The following is a 19870-nucleotide window of genomic DNA, read 5'->3' as shown; positions in this document are numbered from 1 at the left end:
ACAGTTACACATTTGATTTGCAAACATAAACAATAGCAACTCTGCACAGACTTCAGAGACTTATTTTCTAATGACTTATGGCAAGTAAATTAGTTCATAAATTCCAGACACTAGAAGTTGAGAAAAATTATTTTGGGTGGATGTTTTCAGTACAAATCAAAATGAGCTAAACCCCTTTTTTTCCCCTGAAACCATTTATTCAAATATAGGGATCTTAAAATATATACATATATATGCCTCTCAAATCAGTTCTGCCTAGTTTAACAGGAAGTACCATTTTTTCATTATCCCACTATTTATGCTACTAATCGTAAAGATTTGTCTCTAGAAGCCTTTTAAAACTTATATTTTTCAATTCTTAAAAAAAAAAAAAAAAAAAGAAAAGAAAAGAAAAAGAAAACAGTTAACAGCAAAATGCAGAAACCACCAAGAGTAAAAACTGGAAATATTTGTAGGTTCTGCCAGTCACCAAATAGACTACTGTAAAATGATTTACTGCAAAACTGTTGTCCTACAGAATGGGTAGAAGTTTTGCTAGGTAACATGGGAAAATATTTACATGCATTAGGTAACATACAAATATGCATTTGTTACCTAAAAAGAACAATCCTCCAATTTTAAAGGAGAGACCTTCTCCAGCCATTGAAAATAATTCTTCTCACAAACAAAAAAGGAATAGCTCAGCCAGAGAAGGACAGAATGTTTCTCTGTCTCACTCGCTTTTTAAAATACAACTTTTACTGCTTGAATGTAGGTTAACAGCCAGGTAGAGTTTCTTGGAACATATTAGTCAGCTGTTACGTGCATGATTGACACACAACCATACAGTATACTATCTTGGTACAAATCTCTATATGCAACAAGAAGGACACTAGAAAAGCAATTTAAAAAAATCTGTTCTGTTCCATTTGATGCAATGAAACTGCATTTATTTATTAAACCATTGGACTTAACTCTTCTTCCTCATATACTTCAACAGAAAACTCAAACACTGAAAAGTAAGCTATTCTAAATATCCAATCTTTTGAAAAGACCTCAATAGTCTGAAAACAAAAGGTGTCTCTCAAAAAAGAGAAATAGATCTATAAGTACAGCATTGAAATGAGAATTCCTAATTTTATTAGTCATCTAGAAAACGTGATATTACCTGAAATAGATTTGGCACTTTCCATAGCGGGTACTCTTGGCAAAGATGCTGGTCTGCTGGTAGACGACGTTCTCAACAAATGTTCTAGACAAAGAAAATGAAGACAGGACACCATTAGCAAAGATTCCAGTTCAAGTAAGACATTTAGATACGCATCACAAATACTGCCTACCAATGCCTGAGTTTGGTTGCTTTAGTGAGAGCAATAGATTTTATCTGTACAAAAGAAGGCCTAAAATTTGCTCATTACTAACAAAGTTCACTATGAACACATCATGGCCTTTTTATTCCTTTTTCAGTAAGGCCTCTCTCACAGTTGCCCTGTTCTATTAAAAATGAGTTGTAAAACCAAAAGTCCAAGCAAGGAATCCCCATTTAGCACACTGGAAAAAATGTCTGATATGCCATTCACAGTTTGGAGTGGTAAAGCAGATTGGTTCTGTGTCATCCTCCCTCCCTTTTTTGGTCTGTTTGGTAATTTATTTATTTTTTAAATACAAACGTGCTTTCCTAACTTTCCCATGAATTGGGGTCAAAAAGGTGCCTTCATTTTTCCTAGGGAAAGATTGGTTCAGCCTTCTGACGATGAGTGAAATCAAACTTCAGCAAAACTAATTTTATGTAGCATTTAACCAAACCTAGTTTTTGTTAGTTTCCATTTAAAATTAATATTCCTTCAAATAAAACCTTTAAACTTTTATGCATAAAGTTTACATACTCATGTTGCTGTAGATATAATTACAAGGCAGCAATTTTAATACAAAAATATGAAAAAGGTGAACGAGTATTCAAAATAAAATGGTAAACCCACTTCACTAGTTGAAAACATGACATAAGGAACATACATTGCTTTTATATATATATATATATATATATATATATATGCACACACACACACACACTTGTAAACAGGAATTCTGTCAGACATTCTCTACCAGAATACTTTCCTGCTCCTGCATTTAACTAATCGTAATGAAAACACAGAAATTACAGAAAGCATGTCAATCATTTTGTGTTTAAGCTTATGTCTACCCATGAACTCTGTAACAATTAAAGAATCCTAAACTATCTTCTTGGAAAGGCATTTCAATATTCCTAAAAATATCAACGTTTCTAAAATTAAAACTCCAGCTGCACTGAACAAAACCTCAATATACATTCAACAAAAGCAAGAAGGAAATTTGGCACGTACGGACTATTATGAAATGCTACCAAAAGCAAAAAAAGCACCCTTTATAAAACATCAGACTTCAGGAATACCAAACTGAGAGGAAATATTCAGTCTGGAGTCATATGGGTATTATCTTAAGAAAGATCTACAGAAAAAAAAAAAACTAAAACAGGCATAAATCAGAGAGCTACACCCAACATATGATAGCCATTCACTCTCACAGGAAGAGCACATTGTGAACATTTTGGGAGACAAAACAAAGTTCACACAACAGGGAAATATTGGAAAACAGATAAATCAACACTCAATTCCATTCCATTTTTCACCTGGCTCCTGAAGATTCAATACTTAATAAGTTTGTATTTTGTTATTCACATGCAATACAATTACAGTTATCCTCCCGGTTTAAGTTTGAAACACACACACAAACCACAATACATAATGTAGCCCCAGAGGTGTGCATTTTTTAAATCTGGAAAGCAGCAGCATGATATATCCCTAAGATCTTGATTTTGCAAGTGATCTCAGTTTATATACACACATTAAAGCAGATTAATGCCCATTTACTAGGATATAATTGTGTTTTTGTTGAAAACTCAAAAAAGCATCTTTTTGATATGTCACCATGTGTGATGAAAAAAGTAATAAAAACACTTACTTTGCATTTAGAAGTCAAAATATTTTGCTTAAAAAGCATCTAATATGATAATGATCTGGATATGACATACAACAGAAAAAATACTAGCATTGCTGAAAAGTTTAAATGAACTTGAATAAATACCTTGCACAGGGATTTCAGCATAGCTCGGTCTTTTGTCTGTCAGTGTAGCAAGGGGTTTTGAAGTGGAGATCGGTCCACTTATGGAATGTCTCTGAAACAGAAAAATCCTTGTGTCAGACAATTTGCTACATATAAACCAAGCAGAACAAAACAAAACCTCTACAAAATACAATTTCTAAATATTCTTTCCATACAGGAAAAAAAATAAAATATAATTTTTCATTTGTCCACACCATTGCTAGAAATTCGTTCAATTTTTTTCATGACATGGTTCACCCTGGGGACCGTTTAATGAAGGCTTTCCCTCTCATTCTGAATGAGAAGTATCATTCCCCTCAGCTTTACCTATTGCTAGGAAAGCTGCAAAAGTCATCATCTTAACACTGTCTTTTCAAATTTTACGTAAAATGTTTAGCAATTCATAGCTTCTGGCAGCTTGAAGTGCAAGTGTATGATCACAGATGCATCTTGCACATAATTTAATAACCACTGGATAACACTGAAAATAGCATTTTTTCCATCACACAAACAAAAAGCCACACAAATAAAAACTGCACAATTCAATAATTACCCCTACACTTCCTGAAACTTATATCCAAGTGCTGAAGACTTAAGACTGTCAACAGATATTTTTCATGCTTTTTGGTTTTGCTTTCTTTTGAAAAAATGATTTCAAAGAGCCTACTGCAAGTTACATTAAATCCTTATTCACCCTTTTACATTAGATTCCTATATTTAATCATAATAAGTCCAGTAATGTGTTTATCCTGAAAACTTTCAGCTCTCCATCTGGCCCAAGATTAGATGAGAAGGTTAAATGAGCCTTATCTTCATAAAATAACAAAGCTCAGATGTTTCTCATGCCAAATCATGTAGGCAAGACAGACATATCCAAAACTGTGATAAACAGAAATTTGCAGTATATACTTTGTCGCATCCTGTAGCACAGGCAAGATTACGGGACTACTTATTTGTCATTTTGGGCCAAACTAGGATTATGCTTTTGTGCTAGTAATCAAATGGAGAAAACAGCTACCAACATCCAAGAACCAACTACAAAACACAGTGTGAAGAATTTTATTGCTTTATATATCAAAATCCTGAGGTATTCTACAGATTATTCCCTTAAACGTGTAAATAAAAGTGACAGTAACCATGAGCCTTGCACAGTGCTCCCCACAACAGCTTCCCATAAGGGTTGCTATTCCAAAGTTTCATTACCTTTATATTTCATTTCACCCTCTTAGTATTTTTATTCATTGTTATTAAAGAAGGATTATATCAAAATGAGAGCCTTTGTTTCCAATATATAAGTAAATGAAACATATACAATAATCAATGAGGTTAAAAGAAAAAAAAACTTGTCATTTCGGCTGGCTCTGGGATTGCTGTTAGAAAGGCAGAGCAGTATAGAGCCTCTGCCAGGAAAGGAAGGTACACAGAGCAGGCACGCTGCTGGATCACCGTATATCTTTATCACTTTCTCAGCTTCCGGGTATCACTTAAAAACAAACATCCTTTACGGATATCGTCAGAAAACGACTGTGGTACTCAACTGATAACTTGCTATGTATCAGTATTGTCTCCTTGTTACAACACAAGCTGTTTGTTTTTCTGCTTTTTGCTCCTGTTGACACTGCAGTCTGGGCTTAACTTCGTTGTTACTAGTTCCTTATTAAATATCTTACTGTTACAGCTACCAATAATAATGTAGTGACTCAGGAAATTCAAGGAAAATGATCCAACCAGTATGTTCACATATCAAGTTCCACTTGGCGGTATCTTTACAGTAGTAGTGCACAAGTGTCTCTTGGACAGTAATTTTTCCTGAAACATTTAACAAGTGTTAAGAATATTTCTGCTTGAGTGACCTGCCGAATTTGCAGATTTGCCATTCATTTCATTTACAAAACACATCTGATGTGTAATGAAGCAAGTATGGATGCTACCAATCTCTTGATATATAGCTTTTTTCCTTTGACTAGAAATACACTCGAACTTGTTCAGTTGCTAAACACCATTTGTCCCTTACACCAGTGTCCAGATTCCTCAACACTACATAAAAGAGGATCAAAAGTTTAAAGGAATCATATGCTTTTGAGGCTACTCATGGAAATTACCAATGGGAAAGAAATTACTAATGATGCTTTGCCATCTGTGTTCCCATTCATCCTACACTGAGGTCTAGGCAAAAGGAAATGTTAGAACCTTTAAGGAGTACTTTAGATGGGATGCAATAAAGAAAATTGTTTGGAGTTAAATTAAATGATTTTACGTTGTAGTCTCTGTATAATGTAATTACAATTAAAGACATTAAGATTATCAACAGTTATTTTCCCACAGCCATTCTTAGCTCCTGCTAGCTAGCTATTAGTCATTAGATTTTTTCTTTTCCTTTTTTAAGATGAGTAACAGCCCCAGAAGAGAAACAGGGACACAGGTCAGAAAAAAAGAGAAGAACAAACATCTGACACTTTAACTATGACAGGATGGATTAATCCCTTTAACTCCAAATATTTTAACTCTGACTCTTAATTGTTGCATCTGCTGTTGGCTGTGGAAAGAAACATGACCTTCAACCACTATCCAGGTACCTATTCCTGACGGGTACTTTGCACCTCACTGTGTACTTACCTACTTCAGTAAGATATTTATGCCAATGTACCTACACGTGGCAATTCCAAAACAAACACAGCTCTCTGCATATTATGTAGTTACAATGTGAAAGTCTGACTGAATTGCTTGGAGCCTGAATGTTTGTATGCTCAAAGCAAAGCTGGACGTTCACTGATGAGCAGGGAATCCAGAACCATGTCTGGTTCCAAGAATCTTCCAACTACGAAACTGAAAAAAAGTACTCGGCGAAGTTGGCAGTTACACCTCCTTGTCCTTACACTCCTTTCTAGGCATCTGCTTTGATGCCTTTTTGCATCTCCGCTCTTAGCAGACTACCAGACGCAAACTTTCTCGCTAAGCATTTGGACAAACTCTGAAGGGTTATTTTAAATTCTGAAAAGCAATCTCCTTATACAACGTTTCCCAACTGTTTTGCAATATTGCTAAGCTATGGTAAATAACCACTATGCTCCACTATGGGTTTGGACATAAAGCCAGAAAGGGGTTTTGCTTGTTTTCAGTTGCAAAAATATATTTAAGAACACCTCCCCTTATCCATGCACGCATTACTGTGAAGATAAACAAATCAAGCAAAACCTCTGTAGATTGAGGAAATTCATGTCACAGTCCAATATAAAAATGAAATGATACAGGTTATTCAGAGACCACATATCAATGCAGCTGTGCTTGGAGAATCTTTTTGACAGCTAATCCGTCTTATCGTGATATCAAAACGAATTGAGTTTCTCAGTATTCATATTTCTTCATATTTCCTGTGTGACTGCATTCAAAAGCACCTGACATTAACGATAATAAGCATGGCAACACTCATACCAAGATCATCTCTTCCACCTTTACTCAAGATCTTAAACCACAGATGTGTTCCGTAAGATGAGAGAGCCTCTACATCAACTCATATTGCAACTACTTATAAAAATACTACTTTTCAACTACAAGAGAGAAAAAAAGTAAAAAATAATATAGAAGACAACAGTAGAAAACAAAGTAGTAATATGAAAATGAAGCAAAGGAAAAGATGAAAATTGTTTTTGAACCTGAACCCCTTCTCTATCAGAAAACATCCTTTAAATGAAGTTTATGTAACAGAGATCATAAATCCCAGTTGCTTTCAGCATAATTATAAAAACTTACAAGAAAACCACCTATCATCAAAGAAGACAATAGAAGCTATTTTCATTTACATGCCTTCCCCTTTGTCTTTCAGTCAATGCTTGCCACTAATGAGTGTCCAGCTATTAATGACTTGGTTCTATACCAGAATTCAAGATTCAAGTAATTTTGGCAAACAGTACAACAAAACAAGATCAGTACATCTGATCAAGTTTACAGTATTTTCAGTTAAATAAAGTTAAATAAGCCTTGGGCTTGGTCAAGAAGCCCTCTGACTGCCAAAGCAGAAGTACTGCCAAAGTCCAGCCTTTTAGAACATGACATTAAGTGTACTTCTTCCTACAAAAGCACAGAAATAAACAGAAATATAGAGACAGATCAACAGAAACAAAGCATGTCAGAGAATGTCATATTTAAATAATTTAGAAAATTGTTGTCAGGAGTGACTGAACTGCAGGAAATAGCAGAAGCTCTCAAAAAGTCATTCCAGCATTATCATGAAGGCAAGGGGAGAATTACTGACGTTAAAGGAGTAAAATTTTTTTTTTTTTTTTTTTTTTTTTTTGAGAATCTGGTCCCATCTTTGTCCTTAAGCTTGTTTGCTTTTGCTGAAGTCTCTCTTCATGCAGCTAGTGAGATCATAAAAACAGCAATGATCTATAAAGCTGAGCACTACTGATGATGCAATCTTAAGTGTACCTAGACTCCTGTAGCAGATGAATAAATGGACAAAGCTTCAAAGGGGACAGCACAAAATACACAGTACAATCAGCAACTGGACAAAACTCTCAGTCTGCACAAAATTAACAAAGATAATCAATTTACAATGATTTCATTCTTCTCTGGTCAGGTCTGATATCAAAAGCCCATGCAACATGGGATACATTTATACTGATGACTGCTGACAGATTCTGCACAGATCTGAGACCACTGCCTGAAGGGGATTACTGCTGTTTCCATTCCAGGCACAGGACTAACAACTGACAAACAGCAAGTCTAAATCTAAGGAATGTAGATAAAGTTTTCCTCATAGCCTTCTCAGTACTGCAGGAATAGCAAGGGTTGAGAATATTTAACAAGAATTTCCAAATTATGCCAAATCTTCTATTTACAATATGGTTCTCCATGAAGGACTCCAAAGGAACTAATGTAGTATATGTGTGTTTTGTAACTTTTCCTTCAGTTGCAGTGCTTAAACAGATGTTATACAAACAGGACATGTAAGAAAACATACCTAAGTTATAATAACCTCTTACAAGAAAATAAGAGTTTAAGGAGATATTTCTATGTGGACCTTAGGTGCAGTGATCAGGAAGGAACAGACATGGGCTCCATCTGTATCAAAACCAGGGAATTCTTACATTTCGAATGCAGCTGTCTAAGTGTCATTTTCTCTAAGGTTTCCTTGGAGAAGCACCCTTTTGTTAGACTGAACATTTTAGTAGCTACTTACTTGAAGAAGCATTTTATCATTATGTCCCCACAAAGCCAAACAATAGTAGTGGCTGTAGTTTCATGTGCTCTTCTTCACAAAGAAGGATTAAATGCAGTTATAAAACACCTACCTGCATAGGGGAGACAGCAGCAGCTGGGGGCGTTTTCATGGGACTTGGACTCAGGGGAGTGCGAGGAATTGTGGCAGCAGCAGGGCTTGGAACTAGCAGACACACAGAAAGGAAACCATTGTGAGCACTGCACCATATTGCAATGAACAAGGAGACTGGCTGCATATAGCAAACACTCTCCTTGCATTTTACATTACTGGTTTTACCAGATCACATCTTTTAAAATTTCAATTAGTAACTGCCTGCAAAATCATTCAGAAGTTTGCCTACACGTTCAATCCTCTGTAATTACATTCATTTTCTGTCTTGAATATATTATCCATGGTAAAAACATTTAAGTTTACTGCAGGGTGGACACGGCTAAGGTGCAGGATACTATTACCCTGGCAGATGTAAATGATAGCATTGCTAGTTCTCTGATTTCCAGATAGTTAAAGAGATGGTAGCAGGCTCCTGGGACAGTAAGACAGGAAAGATATCCACTGTCACCTGCTTCTCCTTTCTCATTTTCAATCCAATGCCATCACTACTACATAGTCCATAGCTAATGTAGGCCTACTGTTATGTAAGAGTATCCAAATTTTGAATTAAACAAATACTATGATTAGAAAAGTATGAAAACAGATAAACACTGAGCTGGCTGAGTCAGTCATATGCTTCCTTAACATCATGATTAGGTATGAATGCTGAAGACAACAGATACCAGCTTAAAATAAAAGGTGAAAAAGAAGGCAGAGGGAATTTACTCTTTTACCAAACTCCGGCAAGATAGAACCTTATTCCAAAACAGATTGGAAAACCTTCTAAGTTAACTCTAGGAAAATCAAAAACTTAATACCTATGAAATAAGAAAATATGCAAGGAAATAGAATCATTTACAGAATCACCAAATAATAGAGATACTTCTATAGCATACTACATTTTCAGTCTTTAAGGGTGTGAAAATCGATTTGCCATGCACAATACAGGTACTGTAAATCTCTCTGGTAATATAGTCTACTTCCAGCAAGGTCTTTTTACTTCAGAAGCTCACAGCAACATTATCATAAGTGAAATTCAAGGACAAAAGACTTGGTGAAGAAAATGTTTTAAACCATACAACATCTCACATGCAATCAAACCTAAAACCTGTTTCCCATTTCAGAAGAATTACTTGGTTTTCTTATTCTACTCATCTACAGAGAAGGACAATAGTATCTTTTTTTTCACCATCAGAAAATTACAGTGAATTCCACTGTCTCAACAGTGAGATCCCTTTCATTTCAGAAATTATACCCCCTATCTTCTAATAGTGATATTGGTTGGACCTTATTTTTAACTTTCATTAGCACTTTGTCTATGCAAACACAAGTTATTAAAAGAAACAAACTTGGCTCTAGCCATTCCATTGCTTTTAGAATGCTTACTTTGGCACACCATGTACACAACTTAATAGGAAGGTTGCAGTCAGCTGTGATTCCAGCTACAATTATGTACTGCGTGTTTATGTATTTCTAATATATGGGAGCACAATCAAAGCATCTAGCATGTGAAACACTGGCACTGCAGCAGTGAAGAAAAAACAGAAAACAAAGAAGGATGCTTGCCCTTAACCACAGTGAACAAGCTGTTGTGCAATCAAGTTTAGGTTGATTTGTTTCAGCCACCACTTATAAATCATGATGGTATAATAAAACAACTTACCTTTGAATTGGCTAAGCCATTAGAAATGCCCAAGTCAAAATACCCAAAAAACATAACGTAGTACAGACACTACATTGGTTGAAGACAATTACCTTGGGAGGCACTGTCGAATGACTTGATGAGTGTTTTTACAGTAGGAGTTGGCTCTGAGGAGGTGGATGATCTGCGACTCAGGCCCATTCCCTGTCTCAGAGCTGCCAAATCTCTCTCTACGGCATTCATGTAATTGTATACTCGGCCACGTTCCTCTTCCTGCCTGAAATCAATATGCAGCCTGTTTAAGGCATTTAAAAACATCTTAACACACAAAGTGTTACAAAATCAACACAAATTTGAAGTCAAATTAAAATCTATGGTCAAAAAAAATCAGTCATTAACCTATTTTTCTTTCCACTGTAATTGAGGAATAGATGATCGCCCTAAATTACCAATGTAAGAGTTCTTACTATTTGTCAGCCAGACAGCTTAAGCACCAGGCAAAGAAATCTATCAAATCAATAGTCTATTTAAGGCTAAATTTCTGTTCCCCTCTCAAATACATACATATAGATGCATACAAGGAAAAACTGAGGTTTAAAGATTTTACCACATGAAAATAATCAGCTCAGAGGGGAGATATTTTTTTTCCTACCTGCACAAAGAGAAAACAATTTAAATCAAGAGTAAGGAGATGAGAATAATATATTTCTAGCATTAATGTCTAGGCAGCATCCAAATCTGTTTTGAAGCAAAAACTTTAGAATTTTAGAACAGAATACTTATCATGGTTATGGTATTCATTGTCACTCCCAAGACAAAAAAATAGGTTTGAAGCAACCTATTTTCTATAGCCTGAACTAATTAAACATTGTCTGATTTTTGCTTCAGATGTTGTAATATACATTCTCACCACCTTCCCTCCAATACAGTAATTATATCATTTTCCATTTCTATTTCAATTGTCTCCTTGTTCTTTGCCTACAGTGAGTCAAATGTCAAATGCTGTGTGTATGTAGACAAGTAAGGAATATACCTTACTTATATGACTATAGTCAGCAAGCCTTCAGAAGTGCAACTGTAACCTCAAAGGTTCATTTTCGAGGAGTAATTGAATAATTACAGTTCTTGCCAAAATGTATTAGTGTTCACCCTTCTCACTTTCATGATCCTACTTCAGATAAGAAGGCTTACAACCACCACTCATCCATTCAGATAATTTTCCACTTTCAGTGTAACCAGTTTGCTCTCCCTATCCCTATCATGTTTTTCCCACACTTTTCTCCTAGCCTACATTGGAAGTAGGATTGGAGGTAAGTATAATGTGTCCTATAAATAGCTCAAACAAAAAAAAAAACAACACATACACATTGCAAACATCATTACTGTACTTGTAAGCTATTCAATATTTAGAGACAATGAAGTCAGGATTAAAATGGTGCTGCCCAAGATGTTGCTATTCTATGGAGTTACTGATGACTAACACTCCTGAAAGACATAGGATTCAGTTTTTAACTAATTGTATGACCTAATTCGAGCATCATAATTTGAAATGTTTTATTTTAAAAGTTAATTTTTATATGAAACACCTCTAATTATTTCCAGAAACAATTACCAGTGGAAAGAAAACAGTACAAGATGCATGCAGAGGAAGGTTTCTTCTCAGGTAAAGCTACAGTCGTATTTTCCATCACACCAAAAGCCCTGGCTACTAAAGGGAAGTATTAATGATGGTACAGAAAAGCTAACTCTGCTTGTTTTTCATGCTGAAGAAAATTAAATCAAGTCTAAATGTTACTGGGAAAAATCCTCCATCACAACCTGATTTTACAAAAGTGCCAAACTAAATATTCTTAAATAAATAGTATACAAAATAAAGAAACAAATACTTTTCTTCTAAGCTTACTTATTTTGACTCCCTGAAAGCCTGCATAAAGCAGCCTGTTGAAATACACATCTTTACAGTGACAGAATTTACAAACATCCAGAGCCCCAGTAACAGTTAAGATACTGGATTTCCAAAACTGTAACGCCCCTACAAAACAGACAATATCCCTGTTGTTTTGTGCATACTTGCGTGACTTTATTTCCTCCAACTCTTTAGTGAGCTTCTCATTTTTTTCCTGAGCTTCATGTAATCGACGCTTTAGGTCCCCTATCTCTTCCTGGGCCTCAGACTTGATATCATTTGCTATAACCACTGCAGTCTGTAGATCGGCTTGGAACTGACGCCATTCTGCAGACTCCTCCTAGAAGTAAATCAAACTTTACATTGAAAGCTGCAGCAAGAATTGCGAAGTTGAAGTTATCCATATTACTCATATTTTCCCTCTGCCGTTACAGGAAGCAACTTAGAGGTCTAATAAAGGCACTCGTCTCTGGCATTATGCGTAACATAACTTACAACTTTCATTGATCAAGTTTTGCTGGAAACAACTTCAAAAGGTCATGAATTTCTTTTCTAGAAACAGAGATAATGTTCCTTCGTCTTCTCATGCATAGTTTAATGCATATTTGTTTTCTTCACTACAAATATTTTCTCCTAATCCCGATACCGTACTTAAAAGACAATTTTTCAAAATTAGTTTTTAGTCTCTGTAGGTTAGTAAATATATTCCCCTATGATGCCTTTCTCCTCAGAAGTAATTGTATCGGTATTACATCCAGCCATACCACTTTTTGACAATTTCACATGCAGGTCTTACGACATTCCAAGTTTTTAGGTATTAACCTACCCGGAGTCTCCTGTGAAGATTCTTTATCTCTCTTTCCATGTCATGCTTTTGGTCCTGAAGTTTTTTAACTGTATCTGAAAAGAAAGTAAAATTCCATGTAAGATCTTATCTAGGGATCTATTTACTTAAGAAATAGTAACTGAAACAATCTGTAATATATATATATATATATATATATATATATATATATACATGTATATATATATATATATATATTTTATAACCAGAGCCATCTGGAGAAAAATATGATCAGAAGCAATTTGACAGAAGTCATCAATAAGTACATACTGCTCTATGACAGGTAGGGGAACAGCATAAACCACATCGATTTTTATACAAATCTCAGTCTCTTCACTACATGTCAAAACATTAAAATGATAAAACAGTAGCAAACAGCAAACAAAACCAGTACATACAAGGTAGGTAGGTTAACATGGAAGGATCCTAAAACTATGGATATCTAGAGGCTTTTCCTCTTCAACCACAAGCTGCAGATACATTAAGCCTTTTGATTCACAATTTACTCCTCTGCCACAAAGCAGCTGACATAACACCCACTGCTATGCCTTCAACAAGGATAAAATCCTTACATTCCTGTCTGTCAAGCTATTATATGAAGTTGAAACAAGCTATATTTACAGCAAAGGGACAAACAATCAATGAGATCATGTTATGAAAGAGATGGGCCCTTAAATCTGTCAGCAGCGATACAGAAGCAAATGCAGCTTGATCAGTACCAAACCCTAATGCAGCGTCTGACAGACTGGCAACTGCAATTATTATTCATTTGTTACTTGATTCAATACGAAAGGACAGTGTGATTGATTACTCCATTCTTATAGCTAAGTAATTAATGAAGAAGAACACAGCATAAATTTCTAATTAGCATGTCACTTCACTGATCCTTGGATTCTAGGGTGTTTCATTTCCATAGCATCGTTCAATTATTTTCATAAAGTAAAAACGATGGACCAACTGATTAACTGGGGGTTTCAGTTCAGGTTCGTGATCTGCTTAGAACAAATGTTTTCATTGTGTATTAGCAATGATCTTTTCACAGAAAGATTGAAGCGTGCCCAACACATACAGACCAATTGACACAGGTTGGGTGTGTGTCTGATTTTCCAAGATGAACCACTTTCCAGTATTCGTACTTGGCTCTCAGGCCTCAGGAAAAGCACTGAATCCAGGGTTTATTCAAAGTCATTGTTCTGCCAACACCCATCAATACCAGTATCTTCCCAAGTAAGCCATAACTTCAGTACTCCTTGTCTTCTGTCAAAGAGCTTTTCCTAACAATAAAGATGAAGCTGCTGCAGACTAACGGGAAGACAGCAAGCATTTCCAATTGTTCAAATCAAATGCAACAAACTGATTTATGCTGATGTGTACAATCAAGAACCTCAACAAGGTTCATAAGAACATTTTAAACTTTCCAGTGATGGAATTCCTTCTGGTTTCTTCATTAGAAGAACTAATTGAACTTTGCCTCAATGGTCCCAACTTCAGAGGCTTTAAACGCCACAGTTGATTTCTTTACAAGAACGATACAGAGCTCAGCTGGCCTGATAACACGATAACCTCTCAGGCTTGCAAAAGCTGAAACACTAAAATTAGACGTATGTCTTTACATATCTCCTTCTTACAAGGCTGCCCATTTTAAGACGCATCCAACTGATCTTTGAGTTCTGAAGACAAGCCCAAGAGCGGGCCAACCAAACCTCATGCTACCATGATATTCAAGCAGAGCTTTCCAATTTTTAGCTTCTCTATTTATATACAACTTGGCTGAGCTAGAGTCAGCATTTAGATACCAGCTTTAGGTCAAACTTACAAAAGTTGCTCCCCCTCCACAGCATTTTTTCCTTTAAACAAATGTTAAAAAACAAACAAACAAAAAAAAACCACACACACTGCAAATTAGGTAATTTTCAACAGTGACAGCAAGTCAACACAACCTAAAGAGCTTCCAGTAGCACTTTGAAATGAAATCTAGAGCATGAACATTTTCTTTTTTACAGGTAGTTCAATGTTTTTAAAAATAAAATCTGTGCTAACAAGCCGTAGCTCGCCTAAAAATAGCTACAAACCAGAAACTATAACTGCATTCAGAGTTAAAGCTTATATAATACCATTGTTTTGAGCTTTTGTGAGATATGAAACGCACCATTAGGTTTTAGTATATTTATGCTTTGAAGTAAAACACAATGGCCAGAATATTCTGCAGTTACTATAAACAATACAGAGCATTTGACAGCAGTTGTTGGAAACAGTCATCCCCCCACCCCAAATCTATCAGAGATTAAAAAAATAGGACTGGACAGAACTACCAATTAGCAACTGCAAGAATTTGAAACCTAGTGAGAAATTAAGACTGAGATAGGTGATTTCACCCCATCCAGTCTGAGCTCTGTTCTTAGCACTGTGCCACCAGTCACAGCCCGAGAACTCCATCAGTCAGAACAGGCAGAGAGGCAGCAGCCTCTGCACACCTTCTTTATGGTATCCATCCTTTGTGCATCTTCACAGCCTCCCTAGTTCTTCTCTAATATGCACAACCCCCTAACACCTGTATGCACTGCAGTTTTCAGTACAGTGGGCAGGTGCTTCCCTTCCACCATTATCCAGCGTCCTCCTTTTAAGGAGACAAGAAAGAGGACTGAGATAAAAGGAAAAATAACTATTGTCTGGAGGTAAGTAAAGAACAAGGGAGCCGTTGTGATAAACAAGTAGGATAACTAAAGATATCAAATACACAAATCAGCAAGCTACTTATGTTTTATTGCAGGATTCAATTCTGTCTGCATTTTAAATCACAGTTTGACAAGTCCTTGCTTTTTAAAAGGTAGCAAAATAACTTCCAAGAAATGCAGACTACAAGTGTTAAAAACTGCAAACTAGGGCTGGAGGCAGGAGGAAGGAATAGGATGCCATCCTACTTTTATAAGGATGCCATAAAGCATCGCTGCATACTGTACCTCTTACTAGTTACAGTTAGAAGCTAGAATCCCTCCCTACAAGGTGAGGATGAGCATGAACATTCCATTGTTTAATTCCAATAATCTTTGTAAAAAGAAAGAAGAAAAGTTACAATATGAAGATGTTTCCTATGTGTTTTTTTTAAATGTTCACAATATGCAGCAGTTTCACAAAATGACATTATGGTTCTCGACAGGCAATGCTAAATGTGCAGAGAAGGGCAACGAAGCTGGTGAGGGGTCTGGAGAACAAGTCCTACGAGGAGCGGCTGAGGGAGCTGGGCTTGTTCAGCCTGGAGAAGAGGAGGCTCAGGGGTGACCTTATCGCTCTCTATGGGTACCTCAAGGGAGGCTGTAGCGAGGTGGGGGTTGGCCTGTTCTCCCACGTGCCTGGTGACAGGACGAGGGGGAATGGGCTTAAGTTGAGCCAGGGGAGTTTTAGGTTAGATGTTAGGAAGAACTTCTTCACTGAAAGGGTTGTGAGGCACTGGAACAGGCTGCCCAGGGAGGTGGTGGAGTCACCATCCCTGGAAGTCTTCAAAAGACGTTTAGATGTAGAGCTTAGGGAAATGGTTTAGTGGGGACTGGTAGCGTTAGGTCAGAGGTTGGACTCGATGATCTTGAGGTCTCTTCCAACCTAGAAAATTCTGTGATTCTGTGATTCTGTGAATTCATCCTGACAGAGATGGATCCACAGAGGGTTTTCAGAGTTTCTGTACTAGCTACTTTGTTTTGCTTTGTACTAACACAGAAAAGGCTATCCCAGCATTAGGACATCTGTACAGAGCTTTATCAGCCTAGCAGTTACTAGGAACTGCAGCTTCCTTACAAAGCAAGAGGCACTGGGCACAAACACACCAAGGCTCAGGCAATTTGCTTATCTGCTGGGCTTTTGAGCTGACCCCTGTCAGCCAGGAGGTCTATACAGCAAGACAAATGCACATCAAGTGTCCAATGTTAGCCAAAAAAACAATTAAAAACCAACATTCAATTGACTTTTCTAACGTTATGGTAGGCAAGGACAAAACGCCATTTGTAAGAATTTAGTTTCATAACTGTCCTTTTCAAATGAGATATAAAGCATTAAAAACTAATTCTGCCAGCCCTCCAACAGAACTGCTTATTCACTGACCATTGGACATATCAAACTTCTCACTCACCTACCCTCGTCCAAAAGATGTTCGGACTTAAATCCTTATGGATAAAGAGAACTGCTATGTTTAACACAGTTCTAAGAGAACATGCCAGCAGTGTTTTCAGGCTTCGGAAGAACCATCTGACAACTTATAAGTTAACCCACAAACATCAATTTTCTGCAAACCAGGATACAAAATTTTCCCCACAAATTAATTTGTTAACTTCTTGGAAGAATAAAAGGCTTCCTTTCCACCCCCTTAGTCATCAAAGCTGATGAACTGACAGCTCTGCTACCTGACTACTGAAACTTTTCCAAACCACACATGAAAACTTGAGCAACCACGCCACCTAGTGCAGTGCCCGGCCCCCTCCTGTTGCCGTCCTCCCTCTCCTGCCCTCTCCCAGCCCCTCACCACCACCAAATACCTCCAGACCCATCTCCACCAAAGGCTGCTTCTTCACAGTGCACTCACTATATTTTGTATTTAATGTTAATGTGTCTTTTTTTTTTTATTTAAGAAATTTAACATTTTAAAGAAATCTAAGAAATGTTTGTTGTTTGTTTTTTGTTTTTTTTTTTCCAAGTTAATGTTTCATTTTTAGATACAACACAGAATCACATTTGCTTACAACTCCTCACCCCACCAGTAAGAAGTTCAGCTGCGCTGGCTGCAGGTCCTGCCGCATGTGGACTGACAGCAGGAGTACGCTGTGTGCTTTCAATCAGCACAGCCAAAATTCTGCTGTCCTTACAGGAGAGATGACAGTTTTTGCAGGCACACATATAGTAAGAGCTGAAACGTGGTAACTCTGTATTCTGATCACTGTGAAACATTTCCTTACACATCCCTTGGACTTCTTCCTAGCATTTGGAAAGCCAGCGATGAAGCATGCCCTAAGTCCCAGCGTTGGGGCATTCATTCCATGTTCCTGCGTTACCATTTAGCGTTAATTAGCCACTAAACTGAATGCCAGCTCACCTATGAAGCATCTTACCCCCATTGTAAAGTCTGTCTTCTGGGAATTCTTTCAGTGGTAATTTTCTATCATTTAATACCTGTCACTTATCAGTTGTCTTACCACCACTTTCATTCACCCAGTGATTTTGCCATTTGACAAACTCTCTCAAATTCTCCCGTATTTGCCCCTAGGCAAATGCAAGATTTAGTCATATTTTACAAGTTCACTGCCTAAGAGACTACCACCAAGAAATTCCAGCCTAAGCCTTAACTAAGAACCCATAATAAACGGTGTTTTCAATCTGTCCAAGAAAGTTGTGGATTTTTTTTTCTATTTTTTTCCTCATTTTTGTTTTTTGTTTAAGTTTATTTTAATACTATTTTTCGGGTGCCATCCTTTCCTATGGCCACTAGATGCCACTCTCCTTCTTGCCTATAACTATGCCGATTTCTCCCCTAACCCAACCACACCAGGCTATCAGTCCAGCTGATTTTTTCTGAACTATTTCTAGAGAGATGAGTAACAGATTATTACAATTTTTGCTGAAAAAATTCAGCATAAATAGAAGTTCTTCCACCAGATTTTTTACCCTTTTAAGGGAAATATCTGACAGCTATTTTGTGAGACTGCAGAAACATTCCTACAAGACATCTGTCAAAACCATTTGTCCTATCCCCAAGGCAAAAGCATCTAAAAATTAGAGCTGCCTTGTAATTAGGCATTACTGAGTAAACACCTAAATGTTTACTTGACTGTGGTGCTGTTTCCTGTATGAATGTATTTCAGTTAAGACAAAAAAAAAAAAAAAAAAAAAAGCAAGTAGAAAAATAAACACAAGTGTTCCATCTTTAAGTGTTTGCTATAAAATGACTTCAGGACCAATGTCAGAGCCGTTGACCATATGCCTCTGATCCGGCTCCCAAAAAGGACCTCGCTTTCGTGTTGGTAAAGAAAGGGAGGCAAAAAGAGCAGAATAAAAACCTACATCAATTTTGTAAAGAGAAACAGTGATCGTCTTTCAAGATAAGGAAGTATTGCTTGGGGAAACAAAGCTGACAGCCACATGTCTGAAGACATTGGTCTTCAGATGAATAATCAGTTTAGCTTGCTTTAAACACCACCTTTTCTTTGATAGCAGACAAATTTAAAATACTTTCTATGAATATTTCACTCACTGTGAAAATGAATAATGCTTTGTTTTTTTCACTGTCTTATTTAGCATAGCACATATTTGAACCCTGTAAGTAGTATTGTGCAAATACAGCTCCCACAGGGTACAGTTGCCCAAGTTCTTGTTTAGATGGAGACTAATTGCAGAATTCCAGCCTGTGGTAGGAATGTCTGAACAGGTCTCAGATCAGAGAGGGAACTAAGGCACAGACAGATAGACAAGTATACAGTAAACATGAATTTCATTACAGGCTCCAACAGTTTCTTCTCCAGTGAGTCAACAGATAATGTCTTACTTTGACTTGCTTGAAGTTTGTTAGATTAATTTTTATGCTCACAGATCAATTTCATGACTTGAGCAAACCTATGCAGGAAAAGATGCATAATACATCCCTACTGTCAAGTCAGCTTTGACTTGACAGTAGTCCAACTTTCAGGACTTCTATTTATCCATTTCTCAACTAAAAAGGTCTTTCTTCAGGTGGGAGAAATCAGTTTTAAACATTCTCAAGCTACCTGGTAATCCTGATATTTGGGCACGTGAAAAAGAGAGCATTCTTAAAGAAAGTAAATCAATCATCTAGTCTCCAAAACACACAACTAGTACACTATTATTAAACATATTATTAAACATGTAATTACACGTTCTCCTACTTTGAAAAATACCTTGAAAACAGCATTGTCAGATTACACGTTTCTTCTCATTTCACAGATTTTTGTTCCCACACCATCTACTATGAGGACTGAAGAAGCAAAGCCAACTTTATTTTTTTTTTCTAGCATTATAAGGGCTCTGTAAAGCCCTGTCTGACTTGAATTC

The 19870-nt window shown here is 36.7% G+C and overlaps 1 protein-coding gene across 3 annotated transcripts in view; it reads right to left on the bottom strand.

The window, feature by feature from the left end:
• Nucleotides 1-19870, bottom strand: part of SPECC1L (sperm antigen with calponin homology and coiled-coil domains 1 like) — a 67678-nt gene that overhangs the window by 25000 nt on the left and 22808 nt on the right. For all 3 annotated transcript variants that reach the window (XM_032199028.1, XM_032199025.1, XM_032199026.1), the window contains 6 exons: nt 12806-12879; nt 12144-12319; nt 10187-10350; nt 8412-8503; nt 3100-3190; nt 1148-1231 (listed from right to left, as the gene is read on the bottom strand). In XM_032199028.1, the coding sequence (XP_032054919.1) occupies nt 1148-1231; nt 3100-3190; nt 8412-8503; nt 10187-10350; nt 12144-12319; nt 12806-12879 (681 nt within the window). The remainder of the gene's footprint in view (nt 1-1147; nt 1232-3099; nt 3191-8411; nt 8504-10186; nt 10351-12143; nt 12320-12805; nt 12880-19870) is intronic.

This window comes from Aythya fuligula, chromosome 17, assembly GCF_009819795.1.
Source record: "Aythya fuligula isolate bAytFul2 chromosome 17, bAytFul2.pri, whole genome shotgun sequence".
NCBI classification, from domain to species: Eukaryota; Metazoa; Chordata; class Aves; order Anseriformes; family Anatidae; genus Aythya; species Aythya fuligula.
This window is presented reverse-complemented; position numbering and strand designations above follow the sequence as displayed.